The sequence below is a fragment of the Muntiacus reevesi genome, chromosome 1 (assembly GCF_963930625.1).
Source record: "Muntiacus reevesi chromosome 1, mMunRee1.1, whole genome shotgun sequence".
Lineage (NCBI taxonomy): Eukaryota > Metazoa > Chordata > Mammalia > Artiodactyla > Cervidae > Muntiacus > Muntiacus reevesi.
In genome coordinates, this window is record NC_089249.1 from 185406049 (window position 1) to 185421839 (window position 15791).

The 15791-nt window shown below is 47.0% G+C and overlaps 1 protein-coding gene across 2 annotated transcripts in view; it reads left to right on the forward strand.

Moving 5' to 3' along the window:
- Window positions 1-15380, forward strand: part of CALR3 (calreticulin 3) — a 28545-nt gene extending 13165 nt beyond the window's left edge. The window contains exons 4-10 of one of the 2 annotated variants that reach the window (XM_065931918.1): window positions 894-988; window positions 5806-5994; window positions 7074-7181; window positions 7261-7389; window positions 8334-8426; window positions 12630-12801; window positions 13733-15380. In XM_065931918.1, the coding sequence (XP_065787990.1) occupies window positions 894-988; window positions 5806-5994; window positions 7074-7181; window positions 7261-7389; window positions 8334-8426; window positions 12630-12773 (758 nt within the window). In that variant the 3' untranslated portion in view covers window positions 12774-12801; window positions 13733-15380. Of the gene's footprint in view, window positions 1-893; window positions 989-5805; window positions 5995-7073; window positions 7182-7260; window positions 7390-8333; window positions 8427-12629; window positions 12802-12967; window positions 13153-13732 lie in introns of those variants that run through there. The other variant, XM_065931927.1, reaches the window with a different exon arrangement.
- Window positions 15381-15791: the final 411 nt, after the last annotated feature.

Consider the following 15791-nt stretch of genomic DNA (forward strand, 5'->3'; position numbering starts at 1 on the left):
TCATTAACTTTGTTGTGTTTTTTTTTTTAAGGCTTTTTTGTTGTTGTTGTTGTGGACCACTTTTAAAACCTTTATTGAATTTGTTACAATATTGCTTCCATTTTATGTTTCTTTGTTTTTTGGCCATGAGGTGTGTGTGATCTTATCTCCCTGATGCAGCACCTCCTGCAAAGTCTTAACCACTTGACCACCAGGGAAATCCCCAAAATCATTGAACAGAACTTCTTACAGACTTCACCATGCATCAGAATCTACATATTGATCGTAACCTCTCTTTTGCTTATGATGTGGGGATATCGTTAAGAAAGAATATCTATATATGTGTATATTTTTTCTTGGAGCATAACAATAATAACAATAAATATTGAGCATTGCCATACTAAAAGCTTTACATACATTAGCCCCTTGAATTGGCAAAATAGCTTTGTGGAGTGAAGATTAACACCCCCATTTTATAGACTGGGACACTGAGGAGGGAGAGGCAAATATGTTATTTGCAAATATGTCTCAACATGAGAGGTGGTTGGGATCGGAGCCAGTCAGTCCAGCTCTGGAGCCCTCCTGTGGGCGCAGGACCCTGGTCAGAGCTTCTGAGGGAGGGTCTGAGGTTCAGACTGCATGTGGCGGGGACGCTTACCAGACTGTTGTTAGACCTTCCTTTTCTTCCTCACCTGCTGGCTTAGCCTTGAGTTCAGAGTGGCTGTGGTGACTGTGACCTGACCTGAGTGTCACTGTCCATTTAAAAAATCTCCCTGCGGGCATCTGATTATTCCCAGACATGTACGCTCCCTGCGTCTTATTTACTGTTTCAGGAGAATGGTGGGGATATTGCTGTGGTGATGTATTACGGAAGGAATTTGACAGCGGTTAATTTTTGTTTGTTTGTTTTGTAGGACCTGATATTTGTGGATTTGACATCAAGACAGTTCATGTTATTTTACATTTCAAGAATCAGTATCATGCAAACAAGAAATCAATCAGGTGTAAGGTAAATGCTTTCCTGTTAAATTGGTGATCATGTTAATTCTTGAAAAGATGATAATGGAAGTTTGTAGAAAATAGTTTTTACCTTAAAATATTTAAGGGAACCTTGGGGGTGAGCCTTGTCTGTCCTGTCCCCACTTTCCAGTTTAGCAGGCCCATTATCCACAACTTGGATTGGATTGGGTTCTGAAGTCTTTTGGGTTTTTTTTTGAATGAAAAATTATTGTATTTTAAATTTAAATTTACAGTTTTTTTAAACTTTTTATTTTATGTTGGGATATAGTTTGATAATGATTAACAATGTTGTGATGGTTTCTGGTGGACAGAAAAGAGATTCAGACATATATGTGTGTGTGTGTGTGTGTGTGTGTGTGTGTGTGTGTGTGTATAGACGTGTATCCATGCTCCCCCAAACTCCCCTCCCACCAGAAGGGCACACTTACTTCTCATCCTGAGCTGTGACATCCATTTATAATTTGCTTCATAAGGGTTATAGCAGAATGGTGGCATTTCAGGCCCCATCATCGTTGGGCTTCTTAGGTGGCGCTAGTGGTAAAGAACCCACCTGCCAGTGCAGGAGATGCAAGAGACTCAGGTTCGATCCCTGGGTCGGGAAGATCCTCTGGAGGAGGGCATGGCAACCCACTCCAGTATTCTTGCCTGGAGAATCCCATGGACAGAGGAGCCTGGAGGGCTACAGTCCATGGGGTCGCAAAGAGTTGGACACGACTGAGCAACTTAGCACGCATGCACATCCATCGTCATTAAGGAATGAAACATTCAGGATGAAAAATCACTCTGGAGGAATTAATCTTCCAAATACCAAAACAGTTTTTTTTTTCTAAATATTTATTTGTTTGACTGAACTGGGTCTTAATTGCAGCATGTGGGATCTTAGTTGCAGCATGTGGGATCTAGTTCCCTGACTAGGGATCGAACCCAGGCCCCCTGCATTGGGAGCAAAGGGTCTCAGCCACTGGACCACCAGGGAAGCCCCCCAAAACATTTTAAAATGGGAATAGTTCTAAAATGAACGCATATATCCTTTACCTTTATACCCAGAGGATCCTGTGAAAATGACCTTTTAGGTCTTAGGGCCTGTTTATACTCAATAACCCTGCCCCAGGCTTCTCCAAAGAGGCAACTTGCATTAAGTCCCTGGTGTCTGGGCCTGGGAAGAAGTACCCTCCCCAATGTGCAGCCCCCACTTTGAAGGTAAGCACCAGGAAGTAGGAACTTGTCCCCTGAGGAATCCCCAGCACCCATAGCCTCTGGGAATCTGGGCAGGACGCCAGTGTGTTGCAAGATTATTGAGAGCAAGGAGAGGAAGCATACATGCGTGCGTGCTCCCTGCACGTCCAACTCTCTGCAACCTGTGCCCTGTAGCCCGCCAGGCTCCTCTGTCCTTGGGATTCTCTAGGCAACAGTACTGGAGTGGGTTGCCATCCCCTTCTCCAAGGGATCTTCCTGACCCAGGGTTCAAACCCAGGTCTCCTGCATTGCAGGTGGATCCCTTACCAACTGTGCCACCCGTGAAGTCAGGGAGCATCCATACTTGTGTCTTACTCAGCCCTGAGCAGGGTGTGGCTTCCTCGCAAAGCCCGTGAGTCTCTGTCTGCAGAGTGGTTTCTCTCGGGGTCCCACCTGCCGACCTGGGGGTTTGAAAGGGTCAGCAGATACCCCTGTATATGAAGACCTGACACCCTCCCTTGGGGGAGTGAGGAGGAGCTCAAATTCCACGTTTTCCTCCTCTGCCTTAGTGTTGGACCAGCGGGCACGTCTTTGTGACTCTGTTCAACGGCAGCTCAGGTGTGGGAGAATGAAAGGGGGTGACTCTACCAGACAGAGGCTGTGAGTTCTGGCCTGGACGGTGCCTGGGAGGCCAGAACTGGGTCACCTGGAGACAGCAAGCCTACAGGGCCTTGGGTGGCACCGGCAGGCCGATGACGCCTCAGATGGGTGCTGCTATTTCTGCAGCCTGCTAGAAAAATAAAAGATGAGTCTGTTGAGGGAGCTTTGGAGCCTCGGATCGTAACAGCTAATCGGCATTAAGACCTCCTGGGTGAGGAGTACGGTTGTCTTCACGGGGCTCCGATTTTCTTTGTGATGCTGTAAAAGATGCTGTAAAAGAAATGTACTGGTCAGCCCTCCGGGGTTTTCATGGAGGAGGTCTGGTCTGCATTGTTAGAAAAAATACCTTGGATGTTCTGGGGAGGGAAGGAGAACACAACAGGTAGAGAGATGGATGAGACTGTTAGATCAAGGCTTCAGCAGGGTGCAGAACCAGGAGCATTCTATTTCATTTCACTTTTGACTGTGCTGGGTCTCCACTGCTGTGCAGACTTTTCTCTAGTTGCAGCGAGCGAGGGCTGCTTTCCAGTTGCGGTCTGTGGCCTTCTCACTGTGGTAGCGTCTCTTGTTGCAAAGCACAGGTCTAGGGTCAGAGTCTTTAGCAGTCACAATTCGCAGGCTCTAGAGCACAGGCTCAATAGTTGTGCACCGGCTTAGTTGCTCAGCGGCATGTGGGATCTTCTCCGACCGGGTGTGGAACCTGTGTGTCCTGTATCAGCAGGCAGATTATTTACCACTGAGCCACCAGGGAAGCCTGGAACCTGGGAACATTTTGACAGATGATTCTTGTGTGGGTCTGAAAGACTTGGTGATGTTTGGAATGTGGATTTTGAGGGTGGATGATGACCCTCAGCAGCATTGCTGTTAAATAGGAGGGGAGATAAAGGCCAAGAAAGGGGTCAGGGCCGACTCAGGGGTCATGTGTAGAGCAGCTGGTTGTGAAACCTGGGTTAACGCTGAGGAAACATGCGTGTGTGTGTGCCCAGTCGCTCAGTCATGTCTGACTCTTTGCGACCCCAGAGCCAGCCAGGCTCTGCTGTCCATGGGGTTTCCCAGGCAAGATTACTGGAGTGGGCTGCCATTTCCTCCTCCAGGAGGTCTTCCCAACCCAGGGATTGAACCCGAGTCTCCTGTGACATGGGTGAAGAGTAAATTGCTGGAAACTTGGAACCTGAAGCTTGGCTGACACATGGGATTAAGGATGTTGGTTTGAAGCTGTTTGCATATGTGTGGGTGTAGCTGTTATCCCTCAGGAGGCTCTGAGCCTGTGGCCAAATCTCAGAGGGTGCCAGCCATGGGGCTAGCAAGTTCAAACTCTAAGCTGAGAAAGGTGAGTGGAGACAAAGGCAGGCAGAGAGCAAGGGGGGAGCATTGGAAGAGTCGTGCATTCAGTTGTCAGAGCGGACTCCAAAGGCTGAAGGGGACATGGAATAGACTGTAGTGCTGAGTCTGGATAGAGTTATTGGCCACACAGTATGGCAGACCAAAGGGGTACTGAAAATTTTTTTTTAATTTTATTTATTTACTTTTGTCCGTGCTGGGTCTTCATTGCTGTGTAGAGTTTTCTCTAGTTGCAGCGAGGGAGGGCTACTCTCTTACTGGGGTTCGTGGGCTTCTCATTGCAGTGGCTTCTCTTGTTGTAGAGCACAGGTTCTGGAGCCCTTGGGCTTCAGTGGTTGCGGCTCCTGGGTTCTAGAGTACAGGCTCAATAATTGTGGTGCACGGGCTTAGTTGTTCCACAGCATGTGGGATCTTCCCGGACCAGGGACTGAACCCATTTCTCTAGCATTGGCAGGCGGATTCTTTACCACTGAGCCACCAGGGAAGCCCCTGAAAGTGTTTTGATTTGGCCTTTAGCAGAGACAGACTCCTCCTCTCAGGGCCTTTATGCTGGGGTGGTGGTTCTCAAACCTGAGTGGTGTCAGGGACCCTGGAGGGCCTGTGAAAGTGACCAGAGGTCCGCTGAGTTCCAATGCAGCAGATCAGGGCTGACCTGGGAACGAGCAGTGCCCATGTACCCCCAGACACTGTTGCTGCCGGGGTATGGTGCTTGGGTCCCCTCTGCTGGTGACTGGCACATCCTGGGAACCCCCAGCTTCCCTAGGCACCCTCCCACCTGCCTTCCAATCTTCCTTTATTTTTTTTATTTTTGGCTGCACTGTGTGGCTTGAGGGATCTTAGTTCCCCAAGCAGGGATTGAACCCATGCCCCCTGCAGTGGAAGCGCAGTCTTTTTTTTAAATATATTTATTTGACTGCATAGGTCTTAGTTGCATCCTTGGGATCTTTCGTTGCGGCACACGATCTCTAGTTGTACCCGGGATCAGGAGCTGCGGCCCACGCGGGCTTAGTCACTCCCCCTTATGTAGTTCCCCGACCAGGGATCAACCCTCATCCCCAGCATTGCAAGGCAGATTCTTAACCACTGGACCACCAGGGAAGTCTCCAGACCTCCTTTATTGAATGTTAAATGCTTTCCTTATGTCCAGTCTGGGCTTTTAACTATGCCCAAGAAAGAAACCAGGCCTGCCCCAGCCAAGCTTCAATTATTGGACAGCTCATCAGGAGAGTGTTAAGAAGTTCTCGCCCGTGTTGGTATCTTTTGGAATACTGAACAGGAAGTTGTTTTCCGTACAACTTTTCCTAAGTCAAACAATGCAATGGTCCCCTGGTTCGCACTGACTTTCCCCATCATGATTGCCTGGGAGGTTAGAGGTGAGAGCAATTGCCTTTGCATAGAAAAGGGATCAGCCACACAGGGTGGGCCGCCAGCAGTGAGGAAGTACTCTACGGAGGGGTGACTCTTCTGTAGGACACCCGTTCATGGTCAGGTCAGCCCCCTTTCTAGAGTGCCTCTGCTTGTGTTTACGGTAAGGCTTTGAGCCGTGACAACGTGCACTGCTTACCTCGACCTGCCTTGAAACATCAAGAGTCTCATTCTTTTCTTCTTCTCCCCCCCTAAAACACGCAGGTTGATAGCTTTACACACCTTTACACTCTGATTTTAAGACCAGACCTCACTTATGAAGTGAAAATTGATGGTCAGTCGATTGAATCCGGAAGCATCGAGTATGACTGGCAGTTAACATCGCTGAAGAAGATGGAGAAGGCATCAGCAGAGGCTGAGGGTTGGGACCAGGCTGCCAAGGACAAATCCCAGGTGTGGATTCTCCCCGCACAGCTGCTAGAAAGTGTGAAGCGTAGTTTGTAAGTACCCAGGGGCCGTACAACTGCTGCGCGCCTGGTAGGGATGATGACGACAGTAAAACAAGGAGCCCTCTCTGGAGCATATGCGCTGAAACCAGCCACACAGCTTCAGGGTATTGTGAAAGAGGTAAGAGTATTTGAGATGAAAGCAAGAAGCGTTTGTTTTCTTAACCGATATTTTTTAAATCTTTATTTATTTTTATTTATTTGGCTGCACCAGGTCTTGGACTTCCCAGGTGGCTCAAGTGGTAAAGAATAATCTGCCGGTCACTGCAGGAGACTTGAGTTCAATCTCTGGGTTGGGAAGATCCTCTGGAGGGGAGCATGGCAACCCACTCCAGTATTGCTGCCGGGAAAATCCCATGGACAGCAGAGCCTGGTGGGCCACAGTCAATGGGGTTGCAAAGAGTTGGACACAACTGAGCATGCTTGCACCTGTGCCAGGCCTTAGTTGTGGCATGTGGGATCTTAGTTCCCTGACCAGGGATCAAACCCATGACCCCTGCAATGGGAGCATGGAGTCTTAACCACTAGGCCACCAGGGAAGTCACAAACCAATGTCTTTTTCTGAAAAAGGAAAATGCATCAGCAACCTTTATTAAAATGATTTTCTTTTCATTCTGCATTTGAACATAGTATTTTGAGCATCATACTTGTGACTGACAACCAAGCATCCATGACTGTAACAGCTGTGTATTAGTTTCCTATTGTTGTTCAGTCAATAAGTCTTGTCCCCCTCTTTGCGACCCCATGAACTGCAACATGCCAGGCTCCTCTGTCCTTCATTACCTTCCGGAGTTTGCTCAGATTCATTTCCATTGAGTCAGTGATGCTGTCTAACCAAAAGGACCGCAAACTGCAGGCTGTGATCGAAACCCCTAGTGAGGTTAGGAACCCCAGCACTCAGCTCTTCCACCATCAAGTTGAGGAAGAGAAAAGTGCACCCGGGGTCACAGGCCTGCCTCTGCCTCTTGGCAGATCTCCTTTCTCAAAGCTGAAAATCTAACTCTCTCCCCCTGCACACATTTGAAGGACTGGGAGAAGCATTTTCTGGACGCCAGCGCCAGCAAGCCGAGTGACTGGAACAGCGAGCTGGATGGGGACTGGCAGGCGGCCATGCTGCAGAAGCCTCCGTACCAGGTGTGTGGGTGGCATCGTCTTCCTGCCAGCCCCTCCCTCCCATGTCCCCGGGGACCACCGCTTATGGTTTGTCTTGCAGGATGGCCTGAAACCTGAGGGCATAGACAAAGATGTGTGGCTCCATCAGAAGATGAAAAACAACTATTTGACCGAATATGATCTCTCAGAATTTGAGAACATTGGTGCCATTGGACTGGAGCTTTGGCAGGTCGCTTGTTTTGTCTTGTTTGTTTCTGCACAGGGTCTCTATTGCCGTGTGTGGACTCTCTCTGGTTGCAGCGAGTAGAGGCTACTCTCTAGCTGTGGAGTGTGGATTTCTTGTGGTGGTGGCGTCTCTTGTTGTGGCTTTCGGGCTCCAGAGCAAGGGCTCAGTAGTCGTGGCACATGGGCTTAGTAGCCCTGAGGAATATGGAGTCTTCCAGGACCAGGGATCAGGCCCGTGTCCCCTGCCTTGGCAGGTGGCTTCTTAATCACTGGACTGCGAGGGACGTGCAAGTCACCGGGTTTTAAACTTGCTCTAGTTTAATAACTCTGAACTTCAGCCTGAACTTCTGCTCCTATTGTGCACCTGGTACCCCTTCCCAGACCCAAAACTTACAGCCCTAGATAAAACAGACATCCTTCCTGCCCTCTGGTCACTTCTTGTCTGCCCTCCACGCGGCCTGGAATTCTGCCTGGAGCTGGCCTTGTGGTGCCTGTCAGTTCTAGGATAAGACTGCAGGTTCTGACGTAGTGGGTCCAGGGTGGAGCCTGAGGTCTGAATCCCTCGCGATGTTGATGCTGCACATCCTTGGCTCACACTTTGCACAGGGAGGTTCTCAATCCGCAGTTCTCCAACATCACTGGATGCTCGAGCCCCTGGGGAGATGTTCAAAGCCTCTATGTCAGGTCATACCCCAGACCCGCTAAACCAGCATCCCCGGGAGTGAGGCCAGGCATCAGCAGTCTTGTCAGTGTTCTCAGTGGTCCCCACACACAGCCAAGTTTGAGGACAGTGCCCTGGAGGGAACTGACGTTCTAGAAGAGGGTTTCAGCATGTGCTGATATCGACAGCTAGTCACTGTGACAGTACTGAATAAATCGCAGCAGTTTTTATTTTGTGGACAGTTTCATTTTCCACACCAGTAACAAAGGTCTTATTTTCATCCACAGGTGAGATCCGGAACCATCTTTGATAACTTCCTGATCACAGATGACGAAGAGTATGCTGAGAATTTTGGCAAGGCCACCTGGGGTGAAACCAAGGTACGATGAACACAATGAACCTTTTTTTGTTTTTTCTTTCTTATTTTTAAGAAGCCAGCCGTTTATTTATTTATGTATTTATTTGGCTGTGCTGGGTCTTCACTGTTGTACATTTGTTTTCTCTACTTTCGGTTAGTGGGGGCTGCTCTTTGTTGCAGTGCGAGGGCTTCTCATTGCAGTGGCTTCTCTTGTTGCAGAGCACGGGTTCCAGAGCGCAGGCTCAGTAGCTGTGGTGCACGGGCTTATTTGCCCCGTGGCACGTGGGATCTTCCCGGACCAGGGATTGAACCTGTGTCCCCTGCATTGGGAGGTGGATTCTTAACCACTGGACCACCAGGGAAGCCCATGAACACAATGAACTTTGCTTCTGTTATTCATTTACTTCCACACTTGAGTCTCACATATAGAAAAAGGTGTTTTACTTTTTCTATAATAAACACCCCACCCAGATCAAGATATAAAACATCACCAAAGCTCTAGGAGCCTCCTCATGTCCCCTCCCAGCCGGCACTCACCCTCAGAGGAATGGCAGTTCCACTATTGCATCACTGCAGATGGATTTGACCTCCTTTTGAAATTCATATCAATGTAGCTACCCATTATTTATTCATTCAGGCCGTGTTGTGAGGCTCATTTGTGTTTTCCCATAGAGCAGTAGCTTGTCCTTCCTTTGTGAATATTCTAGAAGCTATGTGTCTGTTCTGCGTGGATGCAGCTTTGGGATGCTTGCAACCTGTGGCCTCAGGGATAAGCTGGTTCCTGTCATTCCTGTACCTGTCTTTCAGTGGCCACATGGCCAGGAGTAGACAGAACAGTTACCAGTTCATACTCAAACAGTTTGCAGCGTGTCATCCTATTTACATTCCCTTCTGCATGGATGAGAATTTCAATGCAGAAGGGAATGTAAATCTTTGGCCATGCTAGGCATTACTGTCAATTGCTGATGAGTAGGATTTATTGAAGTCTGACTTATGTGCTGTGAAATGTACAGTTCTGTGAATGCTGACAAACACTTATAGTTATGAAAACACCACTAAAAATCAAGATGTAGAACAATTTCATGCTTGCGTGTTCAGTCGTGTCTGACTCTATACAACTCCATGGACTGTAGCCCGCCAGGCTCTTCCATCCATGGGATGTCCCAGGCAAGAATACTGGAGTGGGTTGCCATTTCCTTCTCCTGGGATCTTCTCAACCCAGGGATCGAGCCTGATTTTCTTGGATCTTCTGGATTGGCAGGCGGATTCTTTACCACTGTGCCACCTGGCAAGCCCAGAACAATTTCCCCACCCCCAGAAGTCTCCTTGTAGCCAAGCCCTCCCCTACTCCAGCAACTACTGATGGGCTGATATCGTCCCTATTCGATTTTTTTTGAAGTATAATTTATTGACAATGTTGTATTAGTTTCAGGTATCCAGCAAAGTGCTCTCTCTATATGTGTGTGTGTTTCTGTATTTTTTTCAGATTCTTTTTTCCTTATAGGTTATTACAAGATGTTGAATATGGTGGTTCCCTGTTCTGTACAGTAGGCCCTTGTTTTCATGCCCCTATAGTTTTGCCTTTTCCAGAATGTCATATAAATTGAATCATGTAGTGTAGGGTCTTCTTTTTTTGTCTTTTTCTTTTTTGGCCTCACTGTGAGGCACGTGGAATCTTAGTTCCCTGACCAGGGATCGAACCTGTGCCCCCTGCACTGGGAGCGTGAGGTCCTAACCACTGGAGGCATGGAGTCTTTCTGAGTCTGCTTCTCTCACCAAGCGCGGAGTCTGCAAGCTTTCTCCATGTTACTGGGGTTTCATCAGAGCTTTGTTCCTCCATCTTACTGAGTAGTTTATCTGCTCACCAACTAATGGACATTTGGGTTCTTTCCAACTTTTAACCGTATGATCAAAGCTGCAAACAATTTCGTATATAGTTTTTTGTGTGTGTGTGGATGAGCGCTTTTATTTCTTTTGGTTAAAACCCGGGGTGGGGTTTGCTGAGTTGCATGGTGTGCCTTTAACTCTATGAGAAATTGCCAGACTGCTTCCCGAGGGGCCGCACTGTTCCGCACTTCCTCCAGTCTCCCCAGCACTGGGGATTGTGGGTTTCTATAGGTGTGTAGTGGTATCTCTCTCTAGTTTTGTGTGTATTTCTCTGATGAGGAATGGAGGTGGGCACTGTTACATGGCTTTTGTGGCCATTTGGATAGCCTCATTTGTGAAATACCTGTGTTCTTAAATTAAAAAAAAAAATCTTTTGGCCCCACTGCATGGCATGAGGAATCTTATTTCCCCAACCAGGGATCAAACCCAGCCCCCCTGCATTGGCAGCACAGAGTCTTCACCACCGGGGAAGTCCAAAATACCTGTGTGTTAAGATGTAACACTTGTGTGTTAAGATGTAAGTTTTGTTGTTAATCAGGTATGGCAAGACTTTCAGACCAGGAAGTGGCCACCATCAAAAAGATAATTTGTTTTACTAACAGATCCTGAGAGGAGCGGCCAGGCCAGGCCATGCCATGCAGGGCCACATGGGGAAGCACCAGGGTTGGTCAGGAGGCAGAGGGAAAGGGTGGAAAATATGATCAAAAAACTGTGGTTTAGTCTCCACAGGAAGGAGTAGATGAAGCAGGATAAACAGGCTTAGGATTGGCTAGTTTTAAGAATTTCAGTGGGCCCTGGGGCACTAGTTCTGTAGCACCTGGCAATGGGATAATTCAGATGAGGTCTCAGCCCTGAATATAAAAAGCCCAGTAGTGGAGGTGGTTAGGGATGTGAGCTCTGGATGTAGCTTGCTTATGAAAGGAGTTCTTTCGGTCATTGACTGTCTCTAAGACTCAGTCCCCTTGGAGGGGCCATCCATCCCTGGGTCAGCAGGGCCCACACATCAGAGCAATAGAAGCATGTCATGTCCGTCATCCTGGACCAGCTGCAAAGTAGCTGCTTAAACTTTGAACATTTCATCACATTTCGGGGGGAAAGTTCCCCTCCACTGATGAAAGGTGGTTATCACTAAGAGATTTTTCTTATGAGCCGCTTCTTCTTGAATCTGATTTCTGCCACAAAGGCTTACTAAACTCCTTTCGGCAATGACTTCGGGAACCTCCTTGACATGACATGTCTGCACTCAGTCCTGGCCTTTCTTTTAATTACACAAGTTTGGATTTTCTCATTTAGGCTCTGAGGCCTCTTCTCATCTCTCCCTTACTGGTTAGCTGGTTGAAAGACAGGCCCAGGTACTCTGGGAATGAAAGAAGGAGAGGGTATTTGTTTCCTGGGGCTGCCATAGCAATATCACCACAAACTTGCTGGCTTAAAACATCACAGATGGGAACTTCCCTGGCAGTCCAGTGGTTAAGACTCTGAGCTTCCACGGTAAGGGAGGTGGGTTGGATCCCTGGTCAAGGAACTAAGATCCCTCATGCCATGAAGCTGGTCAAAAACAAAAAAGCCCATGGCAAATGTATTCTCTTAATTTCTGGAGGCCAAAAGTCCAAAATCAGTATCAGTGGGCTGAAATCAGGGCATCAGCAGGGTTTTGCTCCCTCCAAAGGTTCTAGAGGAGAACCCTTACTTCACCTCTTGCAGCATCTGAAGGATCCTGGTGCTCCTTGGTTTGTGGCCACATCCTTCCAGTTTTTGCTTCTGTCTTCACATGGCCATCTCCTCTTCTGTTTGTGTCAAATCTCCCTCTGCCCCTCTCCTATGAGAACACTGTGATAGAATTTAGGGCCCACCTGGTAAGCCAGTAGAATTTCCTCATCTCAACATGCTTAATTTAGTCACATCTGCATAGCTCTTTCCCCCTACATTGTGTGTGTGCGTGCTAAATCGTTTCAATCGTGTCCAACTCTTTGCAACCCCGTGAACTGTAGCCCACCAGGCTCTTCTGTCCATGGGATTCTCCAGGCAAGAATACTGGAGTGAGTTGCCATGCCCTCCTCCAGGAGATCTTCCCCATTCAGGGATCAAACCCACATCTCTTTCATCCCCTGGACTGGCAGGTGGGTTCTTTACCACTAGCGCCACCTGGGAAGTGCTCTCCTACTCCATATAAGGTTACATTTCCAGGTTTCAGGAATAGGGACCTGAATATCCTAGGGGGGTTCTTTTTCAGTTGACCCCAGCTGGTATGGAGGCAGGAGCAGGCTGTATGCTGATACCCAGTCAGCCCTCAGAAAGCATAATCCCTGGCCACCGGGCTCTTTGTTTTTTCCCCCAGGGCCCAGAAAAGGAGATGGATGCCATACAGGCCAAGGAAGAAGTGAAGAAGGCCCAAGAGGAAGATGAAGACGACATGTTCATGGGCAGGTTTACTGGGCGAGAAAATAGCTTCAGAGCATTCCACAGAAGGAACGAGTTTTAGTCATCCCCACCCCAGATAAAGATGACTGGTAAAACCTTGTTTCTTTACTTTATTCTACCTTTAAAAGCACAAATGTCCACATGCGTGGTCATTTGTCTAGTTTTCTTTGAAAATGTTCTTATTCTTTTCAGTGGGGTGGGTATGGTTCTCCCTGAGAATCTCCTCTCCCCTCCCCTCCCCTCCCCTCCTCCCAGGTCCGCCTTGTTCCAACCTCCCCCCATCCTCATACCCAGAAACATTTCCTCTGGACAAACCCAAGTGCTGGAGGAAGCCCGAGGCCAGTGAGACTCTGGCCAAAAACACCACACTCTCTTCTTAATCCCCCCACCAAATGTTTTATAGAAAAAAGGTAGTAAAACTTACTTTGAGAAAGGAGAAACGATGCTTCATTGCTTTGGGTTGTAAATGACTGGGGCTTCCCTGATAGCTCAGTTGGTAAAGAAATCAGTTGCTCTCCTGCCTGCAGTGCAGGAGACCCCCGTTTGATTCCTGGGTTGGGAAGATCCCCTGGAGAAGGGGTAGGCTATCCACTCCAGTATTCTTGGACTTCCTGTGGCTCAATTGGTAAAGAATCTACCTGCAATGCGGGAGACCTGGGTTTGATCCCTGGGTTGGGAAAATCCTAATAACATATGGGAAACTTTTTCAGTATGGAATCTTTATGCAGCACCCTTGGTCTGGAAAGGTTTTGCATGCCTCCCTTGCACCCTGGTTATTCCAGAGAACCCAGGCTTTATGCACAGATGTTTACCATTCCATGAAGAAGGTGATGCTTTCCCACCAACTCTGTGGCCCACTTCTATGGCCCTTGGTGCTCTGTAAAACAGAGCAATGAAATCCATTCTCTCAAGGGAAAATAGTGATTACTCTGCAGTTTAGTTTTTTTCCCCTTAAATCAAATGACTTGCTTTGAAAAAGTCACACATAGAGGCTTCTGGTTTTTTTTTTTTTTTTTTGAGGCTTCTGTTTTGAAGAGCTCTGTTTTCACACAGAAATTTGTGTTGGGAATAATCAAATCAAGGACACCAATTTTGGAATTTGGAATTCGATCATGTTACAAGGAAGCCAAATAAAATTGGAAATGATACTGAGCATGTGGATAAATGATTGGTGTGAAAAGTCTGACCAGGAAGTGAAGGTTGGGCAAGTTTTTGTTCTGGCTTTTGTCGAAGTTGGCAGACTTGCGACCTTGAACTTTCTTGGCTGCCGGATCATTTTGGTCTTCCCAGGTAATCAGGGGTTATCAGTCTCAGAAGTCTTCTCTGGTGCCTCAGTGGTGAAGAGTCTGCCTGCTAATGTAGGAGTCCCAGGTTCAATCTGTGGGTTGGGAGGTTCTCCTGGAGGAGGAAATGGCAACCCACTCCAGTATTCTTGCCTGGGAAATCTCATGGACAGACGAGTCTGGCGAGCTACAGTCCATGGGGTTACAAAGAGTTGGGCACTTAATGGCAACTGAACAACAACAAACTAGTCTCAAAAGCTAAAGACTGACTCCCTGGAAGCGCAGGGTGGGATTCAAACACTACCCACCTTTTAAATCTCTAAACAAGGAGAAAGTTAATGAGGAAAGAAGCAGTGCTAGAACTCGAGGGAAAATGCCAGAAACAGCTGAACAAAGATGGGTCAGACCAGCTCAGACCCGGCAGGACTCATTTTCTGCAGCGGCACAATCCTGGAGAACTTTCTTCATCTTTGTGGCTAATACAGTAGCCACTAGTCACATGTGAACCCCTAAAATGTGCCTGGTGGGACTGAGAAATGAATTTTTTTTAATTAATAAACTTCATTGGGTCTTTGCTGGTGATTCAGTGGTTTAAGAAAACATGCTTCCACTGCAGGGGGCATGAGTTCAATCCCTGTTCAGGGAACTAAGATCCCACCTCAAGGTTGGTTGCCTCAAGGTGCAACCAAAAAAATAAAAATAAATAAACTTCATTTTCTAGAGAAGTTTTAAATCCACAGCAAAACTGAGCAGAAGTGAGAGAGTTTCCACATACTGTCTGTCCCCACATTCGTATACCCTGCCCTACCTATGACATCCCACACCACCGTGGTTCGTTTCTGACAATTGATGAACCTACACGGATACATCATTATCATCCAGAGTTCGTATTGTGCATTAGGGTTTGCACTTGGTGCTGTACCTTCTCAGGAGGTGTGAATTTTTAATCTCACTTAATTGTAATTAATTTTTTCTTCCAGTTTTATTGATACATAATTGACATACAGCACTGTGTATATTTCAGGTGTATAGCATAATGATTTGATTTACATACATCATGAAAGGATGACCGCAATAAACTCAGTGAATGTCCATCATCTCATATAGATATAAAATTAAAGAAATAGGAAAGAATATATGTTTTCTTTGTGCTGAGAACACAAGATTTACTCCCAACACCTTTTATATATAACATACAGCAGTGTTAATTATATTTATCCTGTGGTACATTATATTCCTAGTACTTATTTTTCTTATAACTGGAAGTTTGTACCTTTTGACTGCCTTCATCCAATTCCCTTCCCCCAGCCCCCTGCCTTCTGGTAACCACAAATGTGATCTCTTTTTCTCTGAGCTTATTTTTGAAGTATAATTGTCCTACAACACTATGTTAATTACTATTCCATAATGTAGTGATTGAGTATTTCTATACATTTTAAAATGAGAAATAAAGTCTTGGGACTTCCCTGGTTGTCCAGTGGTTAAGACTCTGAGCTTCCAATGCAGGGGGGACATAGTTCAGTCCCTGGTTGGGGAATCAAGATCCCATATACTTTGTGGCCAAAAATACATAAATAAAATTTTTTTAAAAATATAAAGTCTTTATAGAGGCAATCAAGTTAAAATTACATCATTATGGTTAACAAAAGCTATGACAAACCTAGTGAAGTGAAATTGAAAGTGTTAGTCACTCAGTCATGTCTGACTCATTCGACCCCATGGACTAGCCCGCCAGGCTCCTCAGTCCATGGAATTCTCCAGGCAAGACTACTGGAGTGAGTAGCCATTCCCTTCTC